This window comes from Equus przewalskii, chromosome 4 (assembly GCF_037783145.1).
Source record: "Equus przewalskii isolate Varuska chromosome 4, EquPr2, whole genome shotgun sequence".
NCBI lineage: Eukaryota > Metazoa > Chordata > Mammalia > Perissodactyla > Equidae > Equus > Equus przewalskii.
The window spans coordinates 106,914,720-106,931,436 of record NC_091834.1 but is presented as its reverse complement, the minus strand read 5'-3'; the positions used below and the strand labels follow the sequence as shown (position 1 = coordinate 106,931,436).

General features: G+C 43.4%; 1 protein-coding gene across 6 annotated transcripts in view; it reads right to left on the bottom strand.

The window, feature by feature from the left end:
* DNAJB6 (DnaJ heat shock protein family (Hsp40) member B6) overlaps nucleotides 1-16,717 on the bottom strand; it is a 90,224-nt gene that overhangs the window by 47,985 nt on the left and 25,522 nt on the right. For 4 of the 6 annotated variants that reach the window (XM_070618084.1, XM_070618082.1, XM_070618085.1 and 1 more), the window contains exons 3-6: nucleotides 14,678-14,787; nucleotides 12,802-12,861; nucleotides 11,855-11,965; nucleotides 80-211 (exon numbers count right to left, since the gene is read on the bottom strand). In XM_070618084.1, coding sequence (XP_070474185.1) covers nucleotides 80-211; nucleotides 11,855-11,965; nucleotides 12,802-12,861; nucleotides 14,678-14,787 — 413 coding nt within the window. Of the gene's footprint in view, nucleotides 1-79; nucleotides 212-2,799; nucleotides 8,301-9,399; nucleotides 9,505-11,854; nucleotides 11,966-12,801; nucleotides 12,862-14,677; nucleotides 14,788-16,717 lie in introns of those variants that run through there. The other 2 variants (XM_070618086.1, XM_070618087.1) reach the window with 1 other exon arrangement.

Here is a 16,717-nt window from a genome sequence, read left to right as displayed (position 1 = left end):
ACAACAAAAGAACACTATTCTGTTTATCAGCACTAACTTCTGTTCAGGTCATCAGAGATTAAGTCTAAGGATTTAATACCTGTATCAAAAGAAGGAAATCCTCCTCCAAAAGATGGAAATCCACTGAAGGCAGAGAAAAACGACCCTGTGCCTCGGTTTCTGCTTCCGCGGGGGCCCCTTCGACTACCAAAAAAGTCTTCAAATGGGTCTTCTAAAAACAAAGAAATGCATTTTGTAAAGTCTTTATTCATGTTTATTTTTTCACAGGAGAGCTGCAATAAAGGAAATGGGTTATTGCCTTATATTATTCCATTAGGAACAACACTTCTTACCAAGAAGTTATAATACCATAACTTAACTACAGAGCACACTGAGTGCATCTAACCAGCAGTTTTACTTACTTGTTTAATTCAACTACAGCTAGAAGACACAGGGAAATAAGCAAGCAGACTGTTGACAGAAACACTGTATATACAAATCTAAAGCTCAGGACCATTACCATGCGCTTCCACCTGGAGAGAGCTGTCTCCATGAGCCTGGTAACGAAGTTCGGTTAGACTCTACCCTGCTGCCACCACCTGGAAGGCTAAGATGCTTTCACCCCTCGGTGGCTGTATTCCACGGAGTCTGGCTGCCTTCTTCAATTTAATTCAGAAATAACAAAAATGGATTATTCTAATATTCATTTACAACAGAGAGAGAGAGAATGTTATACCAATGGAGGTAAAATTTAACAGCTGGTGATTCTGGGCTGAGAGGTTTTAGAATTCCTTTTACTTTTCTGTAAGCTCGACATCTCAAAAACAGTTCAGAAAGGATTAGTCAAAATCAAATCTGAATAAATGTTAATTGGCAAAATAAATATTAGTGGTAAAACACAACTTTAATAGAAAATTACTAACACAAACAGGCATCATATTGCCATCAGAAAATTTTACCGAGATTCTATATGCAATTAATCAATGTTAAATATTTTGGGGGGTGGGGGTGGGAATGGGAATTCTGCAAGAGATGAAAACAAGGATGCCTGATGAATGGTAAGGCAGAAATGCATGCAGGGAAAGAAAAAAGCAACCCATGACACAAAAACTAAAGAACTAGTATGGCATGTTTTTAAGACAGGGGAGGCGGCGCAACACAGTGAGTCAACACACCTGAGTAGTGAAACAAAAGAAATGACAGAGTAAATACAAAATAACATGTAACAAGCACTGAAACCAAACAGAAACTGAGATTCACAGCTGCAATTCAGGTTATCACCAACCGTGACCTGAGAAGTGTAGCCCCTCAAGGTGAACTAGGGCAGTCGTCTGAAAGACGTCTGCAAAGACCAGTGCGTCGTTGCCCACAGGACCCTCATGTCATGAATGGCTAGCCAGGCAAGACTCAGGGGCCTTAAGGAAAGCTCAGTATTAATAGGAGCAAGGAAAGAGAAAAGGCGTAAACGTGGCCTCTTAAAGAGAGCTCTATCTAATGCTAAATGCAGGAAAATGGGCCTGAAAAATGAAACATTCAGGAAAACTGCTCACTGATAGCTTCTTAAAAGATAAGAAAGGAGAAAGTGCTAGAGGAGTAGGAAGGAACATGAGCAATCCGAATGCACAGACCTGCTCCACTAGCCCCCAAGCGAGGAGGGCATGTCACAGAGGGTAATAGATAACAACTGCTATTGTTAGCAAGAAGCTAACCCCCAAATTTTACTGATTTCGCAACTTAGTTCCCACAGTAAATGCTTTTAAACCCTTTTAAAAATAATTCTAAGAAACTCATTTCTAAGCTACTTTGTAAACATGCTTACAGACCCTTTATTATAATATTCAAAAGCATGAATAAGAGAAAGAAGTTAATCATAAACTCTACGTAAAGCTAATAACATTTTGTGAATTTCTCCAGAGACTTCATTCTATTCAAATAAAATTCAACCATTTTATTTAGTGGCTTTTTACCTTGTTGCCATGGCCTACCCACCTGCCACACCAGCTGAATTTTATCAATCAGAGCTACAAAATGGTGGCTAATTAACACTCTTGTATGACCGCCCAGGTTAAGAAACAGAAATGCTACAAACAGTTTAAACTCGCTGTGCAGTAATTCTCCCACTCTCCCCTAAGAAATAATCATTCAAGAGAGTTCACACTCCCAGCTTCAGACTTTTGCACCCAGACACGAATCCCTAAACTACGTCGTCGTTCTGCACTCCTGAACTTTATGTACATTGAATCCTAGCGTTTGCGTCCTTCTGCAATGTCCCTTTTATCGCTGCTGTAAAGATTAATTATACTTTCTTTAGGTTCATATGTTAACTAAATCTTTAAACGTTGTTCACAGGCTTTCAAATCCAATTTAAACCAGTGTCCATGTGATGCTACTATTAAACAAGTGGCTTTAGTACGCTTACACCTTAACCTAAACTAAGACTTGCAAAATAATAAAATCACATTTTTTTCCCTTGCTGAGGAAGATGAGCCCTGAGCTAACATCTTTTGCCAATCCTCCTCTTTTTTTTGCTTGAGGAGGATGGTCACTGAGTTAACATTTGTACCAATCTTCCTCCACTTTATACGTGGGACACCACCACAACCTGGTGGCATAGGTCCACAGCTGGGATCCGAACCCACGAACCCGGGCCATGGAAACGGAGCCCACCAAACTTAACCACTACACCATGAGGCCAGCCCCCTAAAAGCACCCTCTTTAGAAACTACCTCCAAAGTTGGTTTAGAAGTATGTTATGAGAGTAAGACCAGTGCCTTTTCAGTTACATTTTCTTGTTACTTTTTTAAAAATCTCTTTATCTTGTTTATTTTTCCATTGATATTATGTAGCCTAAATATGACTTTCTACAATTCTGGTATTCACTGATTAAAGTCAGAAAAGGTAACCCCGAAATGAAAAGACTCCCTTAACATCAGTCATGGTGACACTAAGAAAAATATTCTTTTTCTTTAAGTCTTAAGTATCACCCTTATAATGAAGTGTGGTAAAAAGTTGCTTCTGTGAGATTAGACAAACCTTTCTTAAGAGCTGCTTATTACTGCCTGTTACTGGTTTCCACCCTTTCAAAAAGCAATTTGGCAGTATGTATCATGAGCTTTTAAAATCTTCAGCCCCCAAACTAAATACAATTTTTAAAAACCTTTCAACTCAGCAACTCTACTTCAGGGAAGTCAGCTCATCTCAAACATGGAATAACTTAGCTGCACTAAGGGAGTTCACAGCCCTATTTATAGTGAAAACTGTAAAGAACCCAGTTTTCCAGTAGAGGAGGAGGTAAATAACCAGCAGCTTGAGTGCAGATTTCCAAGTGGTCACAAAATTTAAGCTTTAGAAAAAGGCAGGAGAGAACACACATGTACACACCACAACACCTAAAACATGTTAACAGTGGCTTTCAATCAGTGCCAGTCGAAGGCTGACCCCTTGCTCCTCTCACCTCATCCATACTGTCCCAATTCTTACACTGAGTATGCACTATGGATTATTTTTGAGGTTAAACAGAATAAATCCTACATTTATATTTTAGAAATAAATTTTAATAACTCATGTTAACATAACCAAATGTGCTACCAAGTACTTTTAACCTTCACTCCCACCAGGTGTACAGCCCAGCCAGAGGAGGAGGTGCTTGCTGCAGGCAAAGGGAACAAGGCACAGGCAGAGGCAGAAGGGAGTCACAAATACCAGCTAAGGACGGCCACGTGCCCTGTTACAGAACGGAGGACTGCCACCTCTGTGGTAGCTCCTCCTCGTTTTGCTATGAATACGTCTGTACACACACATTAGTAAACACTAAGCAAAGGTCTTTGTTGTCTCGCCTCTCATCCCCTTGTCAGGCAACCTAAGACACAGAGAGCGTATCAAGCATCTCCACCTGGAAGATCAAGGAGAACAGTAAACTCAAGGACCTCACCTCCTTTTAGGGGAAACCCTTAGTGCACTTTTGGTTGTATGCAGGATAGTACTTGTCCTGTTAGCCAGAATTATGATCTCGTTCTTGTCTTTACTTGGAGATTAAGCATGGTTTAAGCAGATGATGAGTATGGGTGCCAAGGTGACCAGGGGTGGACTTGTCATGGTTAATTTTATGCATCAACTTGAAGGGACTATGGGGTACCCAGATATTGGTCAAACATTATTCCAGGTGTGTTTCTGAAGGTGTTTTTGGATATGACTAACATTCAGATCAGTAGACTCGAGTAGAGCAGATTGGCCTTCCCAATGTGGGTGGGCCTCATGCAATCAGCTGAAGGGCTGAAGAGAACAAAAGGCTGACCTTCTCCCCAAGAAAGAATTCTCCTGCTTGATGGCTTTTGAACAGGCACACTGGCTCTTCCAGCCTGATGCCCTTTGGACTCAAACTGGGACATCAGCTCTGCAGATTTTGAACTTGTCAGTCTCCATAATCAAGTGAGCCAATTCCTCACATGAAATTTCTTCAGATACAGACATAGAAAGTGATATATAGATACAGATCCTGTTGGTTCTGTCTCCCTTGAGACCCCTAACACAGATTTTAGAAAATTAAAAAAAAATGTATATTCTTGATCATTTTACAAGTTATCTTTAAGCAGGTCCTTATGCCTTAACACAACTCTATCCTGAGACAAACATTACGTGAAACAGGCAAGTGTCTGTATTATGCCTTAAGTCTATCATTTCAGAGTTCTAGGCATCTTGTATCAAACACATCTTTAAAATCTCGTAGGATCCTGCTATTCTCTCAGAAATACTAAACCCAGTCCATTAAGGGGTTCATGATATTAGCAAGATACCAATCAACAAAGTAACTATCAAACTTACGAAAAAAATACATGGAACCGAATGGTGTGAAAAAACTGAGCACAAAACACATATAACCAATGTTTACATGCATACATTCATATAAAAAGCCTTATAAAAAAAACAAGCGTGAAAGATGTTTAAAGCCATGCATTTTCTTAAGTTTTACCAAGGGTCAGAACCTGAGAGAAAACCAACAACATAACAATGAAGAGAAACTAATTCAAATCAAATGCTTTAACCACAGATCAAATGAAAGCATAGGAGAAAACTAAGGACGACCATTAAGACAGCTTGTACCCTCCACCCTGAAGCAAACATTTCAGTAAAACAAAACCCAAACAAGGAGGCCTGCATAATGAAATTAAGGCACCAGCTGCTCCTTTCCTCATGGCCTCACACTATTAGTTCCCCCAGATAAACTGAAACAAAAAAGACAACAAAACAATCTAAAAGGGGCCGGCCCCATGGCCGAGCGGTTGGGTTCACGCTCAGCTTCAGCAGCCCAGGGTTTCAATGGTTTGGATCCTGGGCGTGGACATGGTACCACTCATCAGGCCACGGTGAGGCAGCGTCCCACATGCCACAACTAGAAGGACCCACGAGTAAAATATACAACTACGTACTGGGGGGCTTTGGGGAGAAAAAGAAGGAAAAAATCTAAAAAGCATCATGGGCATTTCGAACAAAGGAAAATATTCACTCCACTATAGTTTCAAAGCTAAACTCTACAGCAACCTTTACAAGGGGGAAACACTTGAAATTCAAAAGCCAAGTGGAGCAGGCAGAGACTCTAAGAGATCACCCAGCTAACCCCAATACGACAAAGTAAAATTAAAACACTCCTTTACTACAACCCAAATTTTTACAATGTTTTTTCTTACATATTTGGAAGTTAGAAAAAATATTTGGACAGAATCTGAAATAAACAGAAATGGGGTAAAATTAAAAACACAGCCATAGCACCACACTAGATTGGAACCCTCAGGAGAATGGGTGTTTGGGGCATACTTCACTGCTGAATCAGCACCTGGGATGCTGCCTGGCACTAAACAGTGGGCACGTAGTAAAACATATGCCCAACAAATGAACGTACACCTCTCAAGTTCCCATACAATCATCTTGTCACAAATAAACTTCTAGTTACATCTTAGGTCTGGGTGGAGCACTGTATTTTCTAAGAGTTGCACAAATCTTTCCAAGTCAAGGATCCAAAACACGCACACTGGATCCAAACCGTCCTCTTTCAGACACCATCGGAGGCCTGGTGTCCCATGAGCATCTCTCCTCACAGGGAAATGACTCCCTCACAGAAGGAACCTATGAGGACAACCGTATCTTACCTCGCACCGTGTGCTGTCTCCCTCCTCCACAAATGACACTGTCCTCCTCTCCCCGTGCCTTTACATCTTCTGCTTTCCTCTCCCTCACACTGTGCTGCGCCCATTCGACTTCCATAAACGGACCTTGTCAGTGTTAGGAAGCCGACCACAACATTAACTCCCCTCATCCTGTAACCGCGGCCACAGAACATGTCCAACTTCCAAGTAAGGAAGAGGCTCCCTCGACCACAGGGAGCAAAATTCCGCAAGAAAGTGATGATGGGCACAACCTACATGAGACTCAAGACCCACGTGATGAAAACCAACACAGGGTGAGGTGCTGGCTTCCCCTGCTGGGGAACAAACAGCACACAGAGGGCTCAGCTGCAGAATCTCATTACAAGGTTCCGCGCCTGCTGTGGGGGTGGCCAGAACTGCTGTTCTCATGGCCCAGAAAAACAACTCTCAGAACAAGCTTTTCAAGAACCCCTTTCTCTATCTGGAGGAAGGGTGGCATGGGGGATAAGAGGAACAAATGTCTCGACATCACTAACTACATCCTGAAAAACACCTGAAAAGAAGCTGCAAATCACTAACACAGCATCCACCCCTCCTCACTGCGAGCATAATTTTAAGCGGCAATGAACTATTTTCAAATGCCAGCTCCACATTCCAACAGCAAGAGCTCTCAAATGTGCACAGAACCACACTTCGTTATGTTCTTCAAGAGAATCTCACCAGAGCACTAAATCCCCTCAACGTGACAGAAACGGGCAGAGGCCAGCGGGGTGGCCACACGCACTGCTCCCCTCACTCGTTTCGGACCACGGGCTTTGCAGTCCTTTTAAAAGTTACATGAAAAACGTTGGTAATTTTGGCTACGTTAGCTGGAGACCAGTCTAGGCCATGCCCTTCTCCACCTATCCCTTGCCTTCTTTCCTATCACACAAGTGCAGGTGAGCACGTGAGGCTTTCTCCTGAATTCATCAAGGCACCTTTGTTACAGATGTGCACCGCTGCAGCGCTGTACCGACTGCACGAGCTGTGGGGTTTCCGGTCCATACGTGCGGTTACTCCGAACGGCCAGGGCGCTCTCACTTCTGCATCTATACTCTAACCTTCTAATTTCTCTTAGCATGTCTAACTTTAAAGGTCTCCCCTTCTTTTCCCTTTCAAAATCTGCTGCTTCTCAACTGTACAGACAACTCTGTAAGGAAGACCACATTATAGGTTAAATTGTGCCCCCCTCAACAGATGTTGAATCCCTAACCCCCAGGGCCAGCCGATGTGACCTGGTTTGGGAACAGGGTCTTTGTAGACGATCAAGTTAAGATGAGGTCATCAGGGTGGGCCCTAATCCAGCATCACGAGTGTCACTATAAAACAAAAAGGGGAAACTGACCAAGACAGGCATGCGCAGAGGGGACAGGATGTGAAGACACCTATCCGTCCAGGACCGTGTGAGGCCACCAGAAGCTGGGAGGCTGGAAGGATGCTCCCTCCCAGGGACCAGCCCCGCCCACATGCTGACCTCAGAATTGCAGCCTCAGAACTGGGAGAGGGTCCCTCTGTAATTTAGGCCACCCAGTCTGTGGCACTTCATTACAGCAGCCCCAGGACACTACTGCAGGCCCAAATCCCGCTTCCAGGGCCTCAAGCACTGGCTTCAAAGGGAGAGAGAACCTGTGCGACAGCTGGTCTGCAGCTCCCAGGGCCCCCACCCTTCTTGTTTCTTCAGGTATCTCCAAGATGGCTACAGGAATCTGACCAAGGACAGTCTCAAGGCACTAGTAGCAGAAATTTTTTATTCCAGATAGACTTTAAGTAAGTTAGCCTCCTCACAAGAAAGAGAGGGGCAGGTCCTTCAGAGTTACTGTTGCCCAAGCAGCGCCTCAAGCTCTGGGCCGCTGTCCTCGCTCAGCAGCTCCTCGCACTCCTCGCTGAGCTCCTCCGCGTCCCCCGGGCTCGCCTCGTCCTCACTGGAGACAAACTCCAATTCCTCACTCAGAAGCTCGCCCCGGCCCCGGCTACAGCCTTCACTCGCCTCATCTTCACTAAAGACATCAAGCTCCTCGCTGGATATCACATCCAAAACCTCACTGTTCTCTTCACTCTGGGTGTCTTCCACCGTCTCCTCAAAACAGGGCTGGTCTAGCTCTTCACTAGGCTCCAACTCCTCACTCGCCACCTCCTCGAACCCTGGGGGAGCAAAATCACTGACTCACTACATTACGTTTAACCCGGGCTCAGACAATTAGCCATCTACTCTCCTCAAGAGGATTATACTTCCCTCCAGAAGCCTGCTCTCCCTGGGTCTCCATGCCATAAAACTTCTCTATTGCTACCTCAATTTTTTCATTCACTAAGCTTACACAATTGATTGTGAAGGGAAAATATGCTTTAAAAAAACAAGTTTTCTGGAAACGATTTCAGGTTTTAAAGTTTGGTTTTGGCTTTCCAACGTGAGAATACAAGTAAGCAAAAATGTCAAGTCATACCCAGACAATTCTTCCAAAGAATATTTCCTGCTATGACTCTAATGATCAAAACGGACTGATCTTCGTCACTTTTCTATCTTAGAACATCATTTCACAGAGCAATGGTATCCTATAAGAATAAACAAATGAACAGATGATCCTAATTCAAATTAATGAAATCCCTCGTTGTTAATTTTTCCAATTAATGTTCTGACAAGGGCTCCTTTTCGGGTATGCCATATTTGGGGGAAATTTAAACAAAGTCAGCTGGCATCAGGAGTTTCGCCTGCACCGCTCCATTTCCGAGCCAGTGTTCAGTGCTGGTTTTAGCACCAGCCTCAACTACCTCTCCTGGGAGGCCGTCCACTGGCAAGGAGGAGTCAACATCAGCAAGACGCCAGGCCCAAGTCCTCTCTGTCACAATGTGACAATTCTCACAGCTTGGTCCTCGAGCACAGAACTGCTGACAGTCTGTCCAACAGCTTTCACACCTCAACTCTTCCCACAGCTCACTGGTTCCCTAGGTTCCTCCTCTTTCATGTGGGGAGTCTGAAGTCAGACACGGGACTTTATATTCTCATAAATGCAAAGTGCAGCTCAGCACGTCTTCTAACAGATTCTGAACTAGTTTTTTGGAAGCCAGAACAGGAGAGGTAAAAAACAGCTGATCATGTGAAAAATTAGAATAAAAAATGTGTCACCATAAATGGACCTAACAGGGTTGAGTAAACAGGATTTGGATGCTGATAAACATCAACTAAATCACTGCCAAAGCAGCAGTCCCCCAGCCCTGCGTTCACGCCCATCTACACTCCACATACCGCCAGCAGGCTGCACCGTGACTTCATACATGTAGTAGCCGTGGAGCAGCTTCTTCTCCTGCGTGTAAACCCTGAGAGCCTGAAAATGGAAGTCACCCACAACACCTACGAGAATGGATGGAAGAAGCATCACTGCCACACTAATCACGGGAAACACAGGGGACACGCCTACAGTTAAAGTGTGACATGACATCTCAGTGTCTAAAACAGGGGGCCCAGGAAGCAGGAATTACAGCAAGACTACTTACCTGACAAGCTGGACTCTGAGCCCAGCAGAGGAAACCTCCACCAAAATGAGCCTATGTTCACAATCTATAACCGTTTCAGGTGAAGTACACATGCCCATAAAGATTTCTTTCTATACACAAATCTCACAATTTACAAGACATAAAAGTCAGCAGGTTTAAACAGCTTATAATGGGTAAAAACTATATGTTACTTGTGAGCTCACATCTGATTATACTCTATACATTCTTTACTCTAGAAAGAACTGCTCAAGGAAAATCTTTTTTTTTTTTCTTTTTGAGGAAGATTAGCCCTGAGCTAACATCTGCTGTCAATCCTCCTCTTTTTGCTGAGGAAGACTGGCCCTGAGCTAACATCCGTGCCCATCTTCCTCTACTTTATATGTGGGATGCCTACCACAGCATGGCGTGCCAAGTGGTACCATGTCCATACCAGGGATCCAAACCAGCAAACGCCGGGCCGCTGAAGCGGAATGTGCACACTTAACCGCTGCGCCACTGAGCAGGCCCCAAGAAAAATCATTTTTAACGAGGAACCTTGGCCAATCAGATTTTTTTTTCCCCAAGGAAAACAAAATCTGGCTACAATTCAATCACTAAGGGATTCTTCCTTTTTACTCTAAAAAAAAATCACCTAAGACATAAAGCAAGTTTAAGATGCTTGGCCTCAGGCTCAGAAAGGTGGGTCTGCTCTGCCCTTCTCTGCCACCCCGACCCCTTGTGTACCCTAGAACCGAAGTCCTGGGTGGCAGAAAACCGGACCTTCCTCCTCACTTGGCCACCAGGAGGTTCATGCCATCCAAACACAACATTCCACCCAACACTGCCCTGCTCCCCGAAAACACACATCTGGAGTTTGCTACAGGGTGTAATGAGACAAAGGTAATTTTAAGACACAAATCATCATTAAGTTCTTCCTGTTTTTCTTACAATATGATTTATTCCCTAAATGAACGCCAATTAATAAAAGCTAAGTATGATTACATTTCATATCACATTTATAGGGAGCCTTCCCCAATACACACGTTTACATTCACAGTAGCAGTAATTAAAGCAAAAAAGACCACGTACAGTCTTCCCTCCCCACCCCAAGTTGAACATTCCCCTGCTTAGCTTTCACTGTTATATTTGCTTATGAAAAAGCTAACATACGTCAGCTGTCCTTCTCTTCCTCAGAAAGCTACCTTCTTAAAAAGGCCTCCCATAGTAAAAAAAAAAAAGAAAAATAAGGAAAATCTCTGTGGACCTCCATCTGAAATAAACTGAAGTGCTGCACCTTCAGTTTAAAAGGCCCAATGCCTACCAGACATGGTAGTGACTTCTTCCTCATGCCTATGATGGGCAGGGGTCCACTGGTTTCCCCCATGTTATCTGTAGACAGAAGTGCTCTTCTTGTTCCCCTCCCACGGGGCTGCATGTGGTGTTCGGGCTCTTCCACAGGCTCCAGGCAATGAAGGGGAGTCCACACAGGATGTGTTTCCCCTCAAGGAGCCAAAAGACAAAAGGGCTACAGCAGCAGTGAAGCCCAACCCCCATGTTGCCCAGCACACCGGACAGTTCCCGCACTGGAGAGGACGCTCTAACAACAGTCCGACACTGCCCGGGCCCAAGACACACAGAAAACCTAACATTAGGCATCAGGACTTCTCTCATGGTCAAACAGCAGCTAGAACACCACGGTTACTCTGGGGACAAGAATACTAGTGCTGCCGTGCTCTACACGTGAACTTTCCTCCCAGAAACTGTCAACTCAGTAGTCGTAATATACCACAATTAGAAAGACAAAAAGACATTTATAAATCAAATGTCTTCCGAACAGTATGTATGCACTATGATGCTTGGTGTTTTTAATCAGAAAATTACACAGCAAATTCACATACAATTCGGTGTTCAACAGGAAACAGCATTTCTGAGCCCCGAGCATCCCAGTCCCTATCACTGTCTGAGATAGCAAAGGAAGGTAATTAGGGCCACACCGAGTGAAGGGAATGAATCCATTAAAATCTTTATTATTTTAAAGTGCAAGGTATAAATTCAGAAAAATCTTCAAAAAGGAGGAGAAAGGATTTTACAACCCCTACGCTGCTTAAACACAAAGTTGAAGGACAAGATACAACGGTAACACCAGTAATTACACAGCAGAGGCACTGTCAGTCTTTGTGCGAGTCAGGGACACACCCAGTAAACGAGGGTCCAGACAACAAACTTACCAAAGAATTCGAATGAAAACGGGTCCCTTCCACCAAAAAATTCCCTGAAGACGTCATCTGGGTTACGGAATGTGAAGCCAAACTCAAACGGACTGTCAAAGTGACTTCCACCTACACAAAGACAGCAGAGCTTTTAGTTTATGAACTCTTGTGTTGAGTAGCCAACAATTATTTGTCTACAGAATATTACATAAACCCTGACCTAAAAAAAGAAAATATTTCGTAAACCTGAGGCCCTAAAATTCAAAACATTGGCCCTGCCTTGACTGAAACCATCTGTGCGTGGAGTTGATAAAAATGTGCCCAGATTACAGCAGTCCTAACTTCACAACATCATCGCACCTTAGCACTACCTCACCGTCTCTAAATTTCTAACAGGCACATTCATATTACGCACCACTTTTATTCTTTGTTATGAAACTTCATGTGAACCAAGCATATAAACATTTACTCATCCGAGCTGTCCACGGGGGCTTTGGAGCATTAGTTTCCAAATGCCCACCATGGAAGCCGGCAGGATGACAGACCACTACAGGGACTTTTCATCAAAAGTGCACCTATCTAGGCCTCATCACCAGAGGCAGTTATTTCAGTTTTTCAGTAAAATCGTTTTTTAAACCCTAAGGATATTTTGACATAACATCAGGTACCTATCTGGGGGCACAAACTCACAACATGATATTACAGTAAGGTTCTAAATTATTTCTTACCTACAAAAAGTACACCAACATACACTTTCCAGTCTAACAAAAGATTTCTAACAGGCTTTTTAAATGCTATTGATCTCCTTCCTCCCCCCAGTTCAGCCCACTTTCTGGGCTGAATCTGTTACCTACTGAAAACATCTCTGTCCCAGAGAAGTGAGAGATTCAACCCTCCTCAAGACCACCTCAAGATGTCCTCTGCTCATCACCACAAGGCAAGGAGACAAATAAACATTTACATACCTCCACCTCCACCGTTTAATCCTTCTTTGCCGTACTTGTCATAGAGGTCCCGTTTTTTAGCTATAAATTTAAAAAGAAAAGTCAGTAAAGACCAAATTCTTTTCCCCTCAAAATTGAGAAGTATTTCCAAATTGCAAATTAAAAAACCAAGCAGTTTTCAATTTTTCACAGTTAGTTTTAAGGAGTTAAGCCTCGCTTACTTTAAAGGAAAAGGAGGAAGAGGGAAAAATCTCTCCTTAAAAGCAACTCGGAACAATTTAAGTATTATGAAGTTTAAGGCATGATTATAAATATTAGAATATATGTGTCCCTCGACTGCCTGGAGCCCAGGCAAACCACATTAAACCACAGTACGAAGTTATAAAATTTCCCCACCCCTGGAAGAGTCCCTTCTTGCTGTGAAGTCCAACTGGGGGACGAGATGCATGGCAAAGACAGAGGACAGGGCCTCAGCGAGGATGGAAAGCAGACGCACTGAACGCCAGAAGAGCCAGCCCTGCCCTACAGTCTCATCCCCCCGTCAGGCAACGTCCCACCAGCGTGGGGGACGTGCTACTGTCCTTTGTCATCTTAGGATCTACATTCTAGAATAAAAAGAACCACAATATAGCACTGCTGAGACAGACAGGTTCTTTTGATACAACATCATGTGTGTTCCCCCAAAATCTCATGTTCTACAAAATCATGCAGTAAAATAACAAGAGGTTATGAGGAAAAGAGATGTAAAAGCAAACCAATTATAGGCAGGTTTTGGGAACCAGAGACTTAATAGGAACAGTAACCACACTTGTGACAGTGACTCTCAACAGCCCAGCTGAGGCTGGAGGCTGCATAAGGGAACATGAAAAATACATGCTCCCTCAAGAAAAAGGGACAACAGCATTTTTATGGGAATTTAGAAGTTCTCTTTCTGTCAAATATGAAGTTTGAGTTTAGCTCCAGACTTGTCTATCTCAAGTTCCTGGTCTATGAAATCCACAAATCTAGGCGTGCTGGATCAGCACAAACAAGACACTGAGGTCCCGTGGTATGTGATGTCAGTCCAGCTCAAAACCCTGTCAGTTTAGGACGCAGTGATAAAATCAAAAACATCTTTCACTAGTGACCCTGCCGTGTGTGGATACACTCCCCGGGGTCGGTTAATCAGTCTCCAGCCTTTTCAATGCCTCTGCCTTGACTCATACCAGGTCAGCCAGCACTGCTTCCTGGCAAGACAGTGTCAGCAGATTTCCAGCTCCACACTCTTCTCCCTATCCCAGGACCCATACCTTCAGGAAAAACCGACTGACTGTATGTATCTGGCTAACAGCTAACCTTTCACATAATTCATGAAACTAGGCTATGGATCTGACTTTGAATAACACTGAATACCTATACTCTAGACCTGGGGTGGGAAAACACACCGAGAAGCTCTTAAGTCTAAATCTCAGCTGTATGCTCAATTACTTATTTCCTGAAACTAAGGAAGTCCTTTCAAGTAGTAAAAATCAATACCTACATATGTTTAAGTGTGTTAAACATAAGTAAAAATCAGTAAGTATGTTTAAGAAGGGCAATGGGAATGAGAGGTCATTACCCCAAGAAAAGGGGCTGCCACCACCACCATGCGGTCACCCAGACAGATGCCTATCTGACTCTCCTGTCAGTTCTGAGACGAGGGTGTCAGTACTGTTTCACAACAGCCATTCTAGAAGTCACTAGAAACTGGGGTGCTCCACAGCACTCACAGCTAACTGCCAGGAAGGAACATGAAAGTCCAATCTTCACAAGGAAAGTAAGAAACTTTGTTTCCAGCACCCCAAAGCTGAGCCAGCCACACCCATGCTCTGCCAGCCAGCCCTGGGGAGGGCCCTGACCCCCACCGAGCATTACTCACCATCTGATAACACCTCATACGCTTCAGCTACTTGTTTAAATTTTCTCTCTGCTTCTTCTTTATTCTCAGGATTTTTATCTGGATGCCACTTCAGTGCCAGTTTCCGATATCTTGAAAAGAGTAAAATGGTCTTGATCACATCCAAAGCCCAAAATCCAATGGCCTTTGAATCATCACTAAGCAAGAAAGAGGCTTCAGAGCTGCAAACTAGTGCGATTAGTATCAGTTTCAACTGTAAATCTCCCTTTCCCCAAGAATGAAGCAATTTCTAAAATCCAGATAGCAGAATACAAGACAACCTCCAGACAAAGAAAAATGTTACAATGTTTAAGGACCAAAGTGTGCACAGTGTGAACTCACTGTGATAAGGCTGAGAACGGACTATACGCAGGCCGCCTTGGTAACTGTGCAGAAAGGATTCAACATGACTGCCCTCATCCTTATGTCCACATGGCCCCACCTGCCCATTACTTCACACATCAGTGTGGCGAAGGTGGGCCATGGACCACAGCAGTCAAGTATCCCAGCATCTTTCACAAAGCATCCCCTATTCCAGATTCAAGATTCAGTTAAAGATTCTGTGACCAAGGTTTCAATTAGCCTAACAATCACATGCTTTTTAAATACCAAAAAATCCTTTCTTCTAAGTAGCTAAACGTAAGATGCATACATTTAAGGAGGAGGACAGTACAAGGGGAGGGGGTGTGCCCCTCAAAATCTAAGACTAGAATAAGAACTTGACAGTCCTTTTAACATGTGGCAAGTTATTCACGTAAGGCTGCTGAGGTTCAATTTAATTTCACCATTTCAATCAAAAACCTTGATTTATCAAAATCTGATTAAAGCTGAACTCTATAATGCTGAAACGGTACTTTCTTCTTATATCGCTGTGGACCTAAACATGCAGTGGCAGACCAAAAGCCCTGTAGTGCTACAAACCCTCCATAAAAAATGACACACCACATCAAAGACTAACGAGAAACAACAACTGGTTTGCACTAGTCTTGTGCCACATGACGATGTTCTGATCAACAATGGACGGCATATACCACAGTGGTCCCATAAGATTAGTTCCAATCCAGCCTAGGTGTGTAGTAGGCTATACCATGTAGGTTTGTGTAAGTACTGTAGGAAAGGAAGAAATGTTCCTCTGCCTTTCTAGGTTCTTCCGGCTGGTCTACGAATTCAACTGACATGAGACAGATTAACAGGAGAAAAACAAACAAAAGTTTAATAACATGTATAAAGAGGAGAAACCCAGGAAAACCGAGTAACTCCTCAAAACGGCCAAAGCCTTCACCTCAAATACCATCCTCAGCTAAAGACAAAAGAAGATGTTGGGTGGGGAGGGTCAGGGACTTCGAAGGGAAGGAAGGAATTCACAGGTAGGTGAAAAGGAGCACACATTCAGAAAACTGCTTGGCCACACAGAAACAGAAGAACACAGAGAGAAGCCAACAAACAGGCTTTTCTAGGCGCCTCTCTGTCTACCACCTGGTTTAAGTGATGCTAAGGTGACAGCTCACTTCCTGAGACAGGTGTTTTAATCTGAATTCTTTTACGCTTCTAAGGAAGAAGTAACTGAGTCTGTTTCTTACAAATCACCAGCCTAAAACAAAACAATCCTCATGTTAAAGAGTCACATTTCGGGGTGGCAAATTTTGTTTCCCTTCTGTATACTCTTGCTGTTCACACAACGACAAAATCACCTAATGACACACTTATCAGAACACATACCCCTCATAAAGTGATGCGTGACTGTAGGATGCTCATGTGAAAACAAAGAAACGGGTGAGAATCCAGGAAAAGTTAACTGTATATGCCTGTGAAAGACTACTAAAATTTTTTATATTCAAAGCATAATATAACAGTAAAATACACTAAGTGTAAGGAGCCTAGAATGTCTTTCAGTGTTGACCCTCAGACTACAGTTTGGCTTTACACCCTAGTACATTAGCAACGTGGAGGGAAGGGAATCACTCAGATGGCCTGTGATGCAAACACAGTAAGACTGTAGGTTTCTCAGAAATGGGGAGGGAG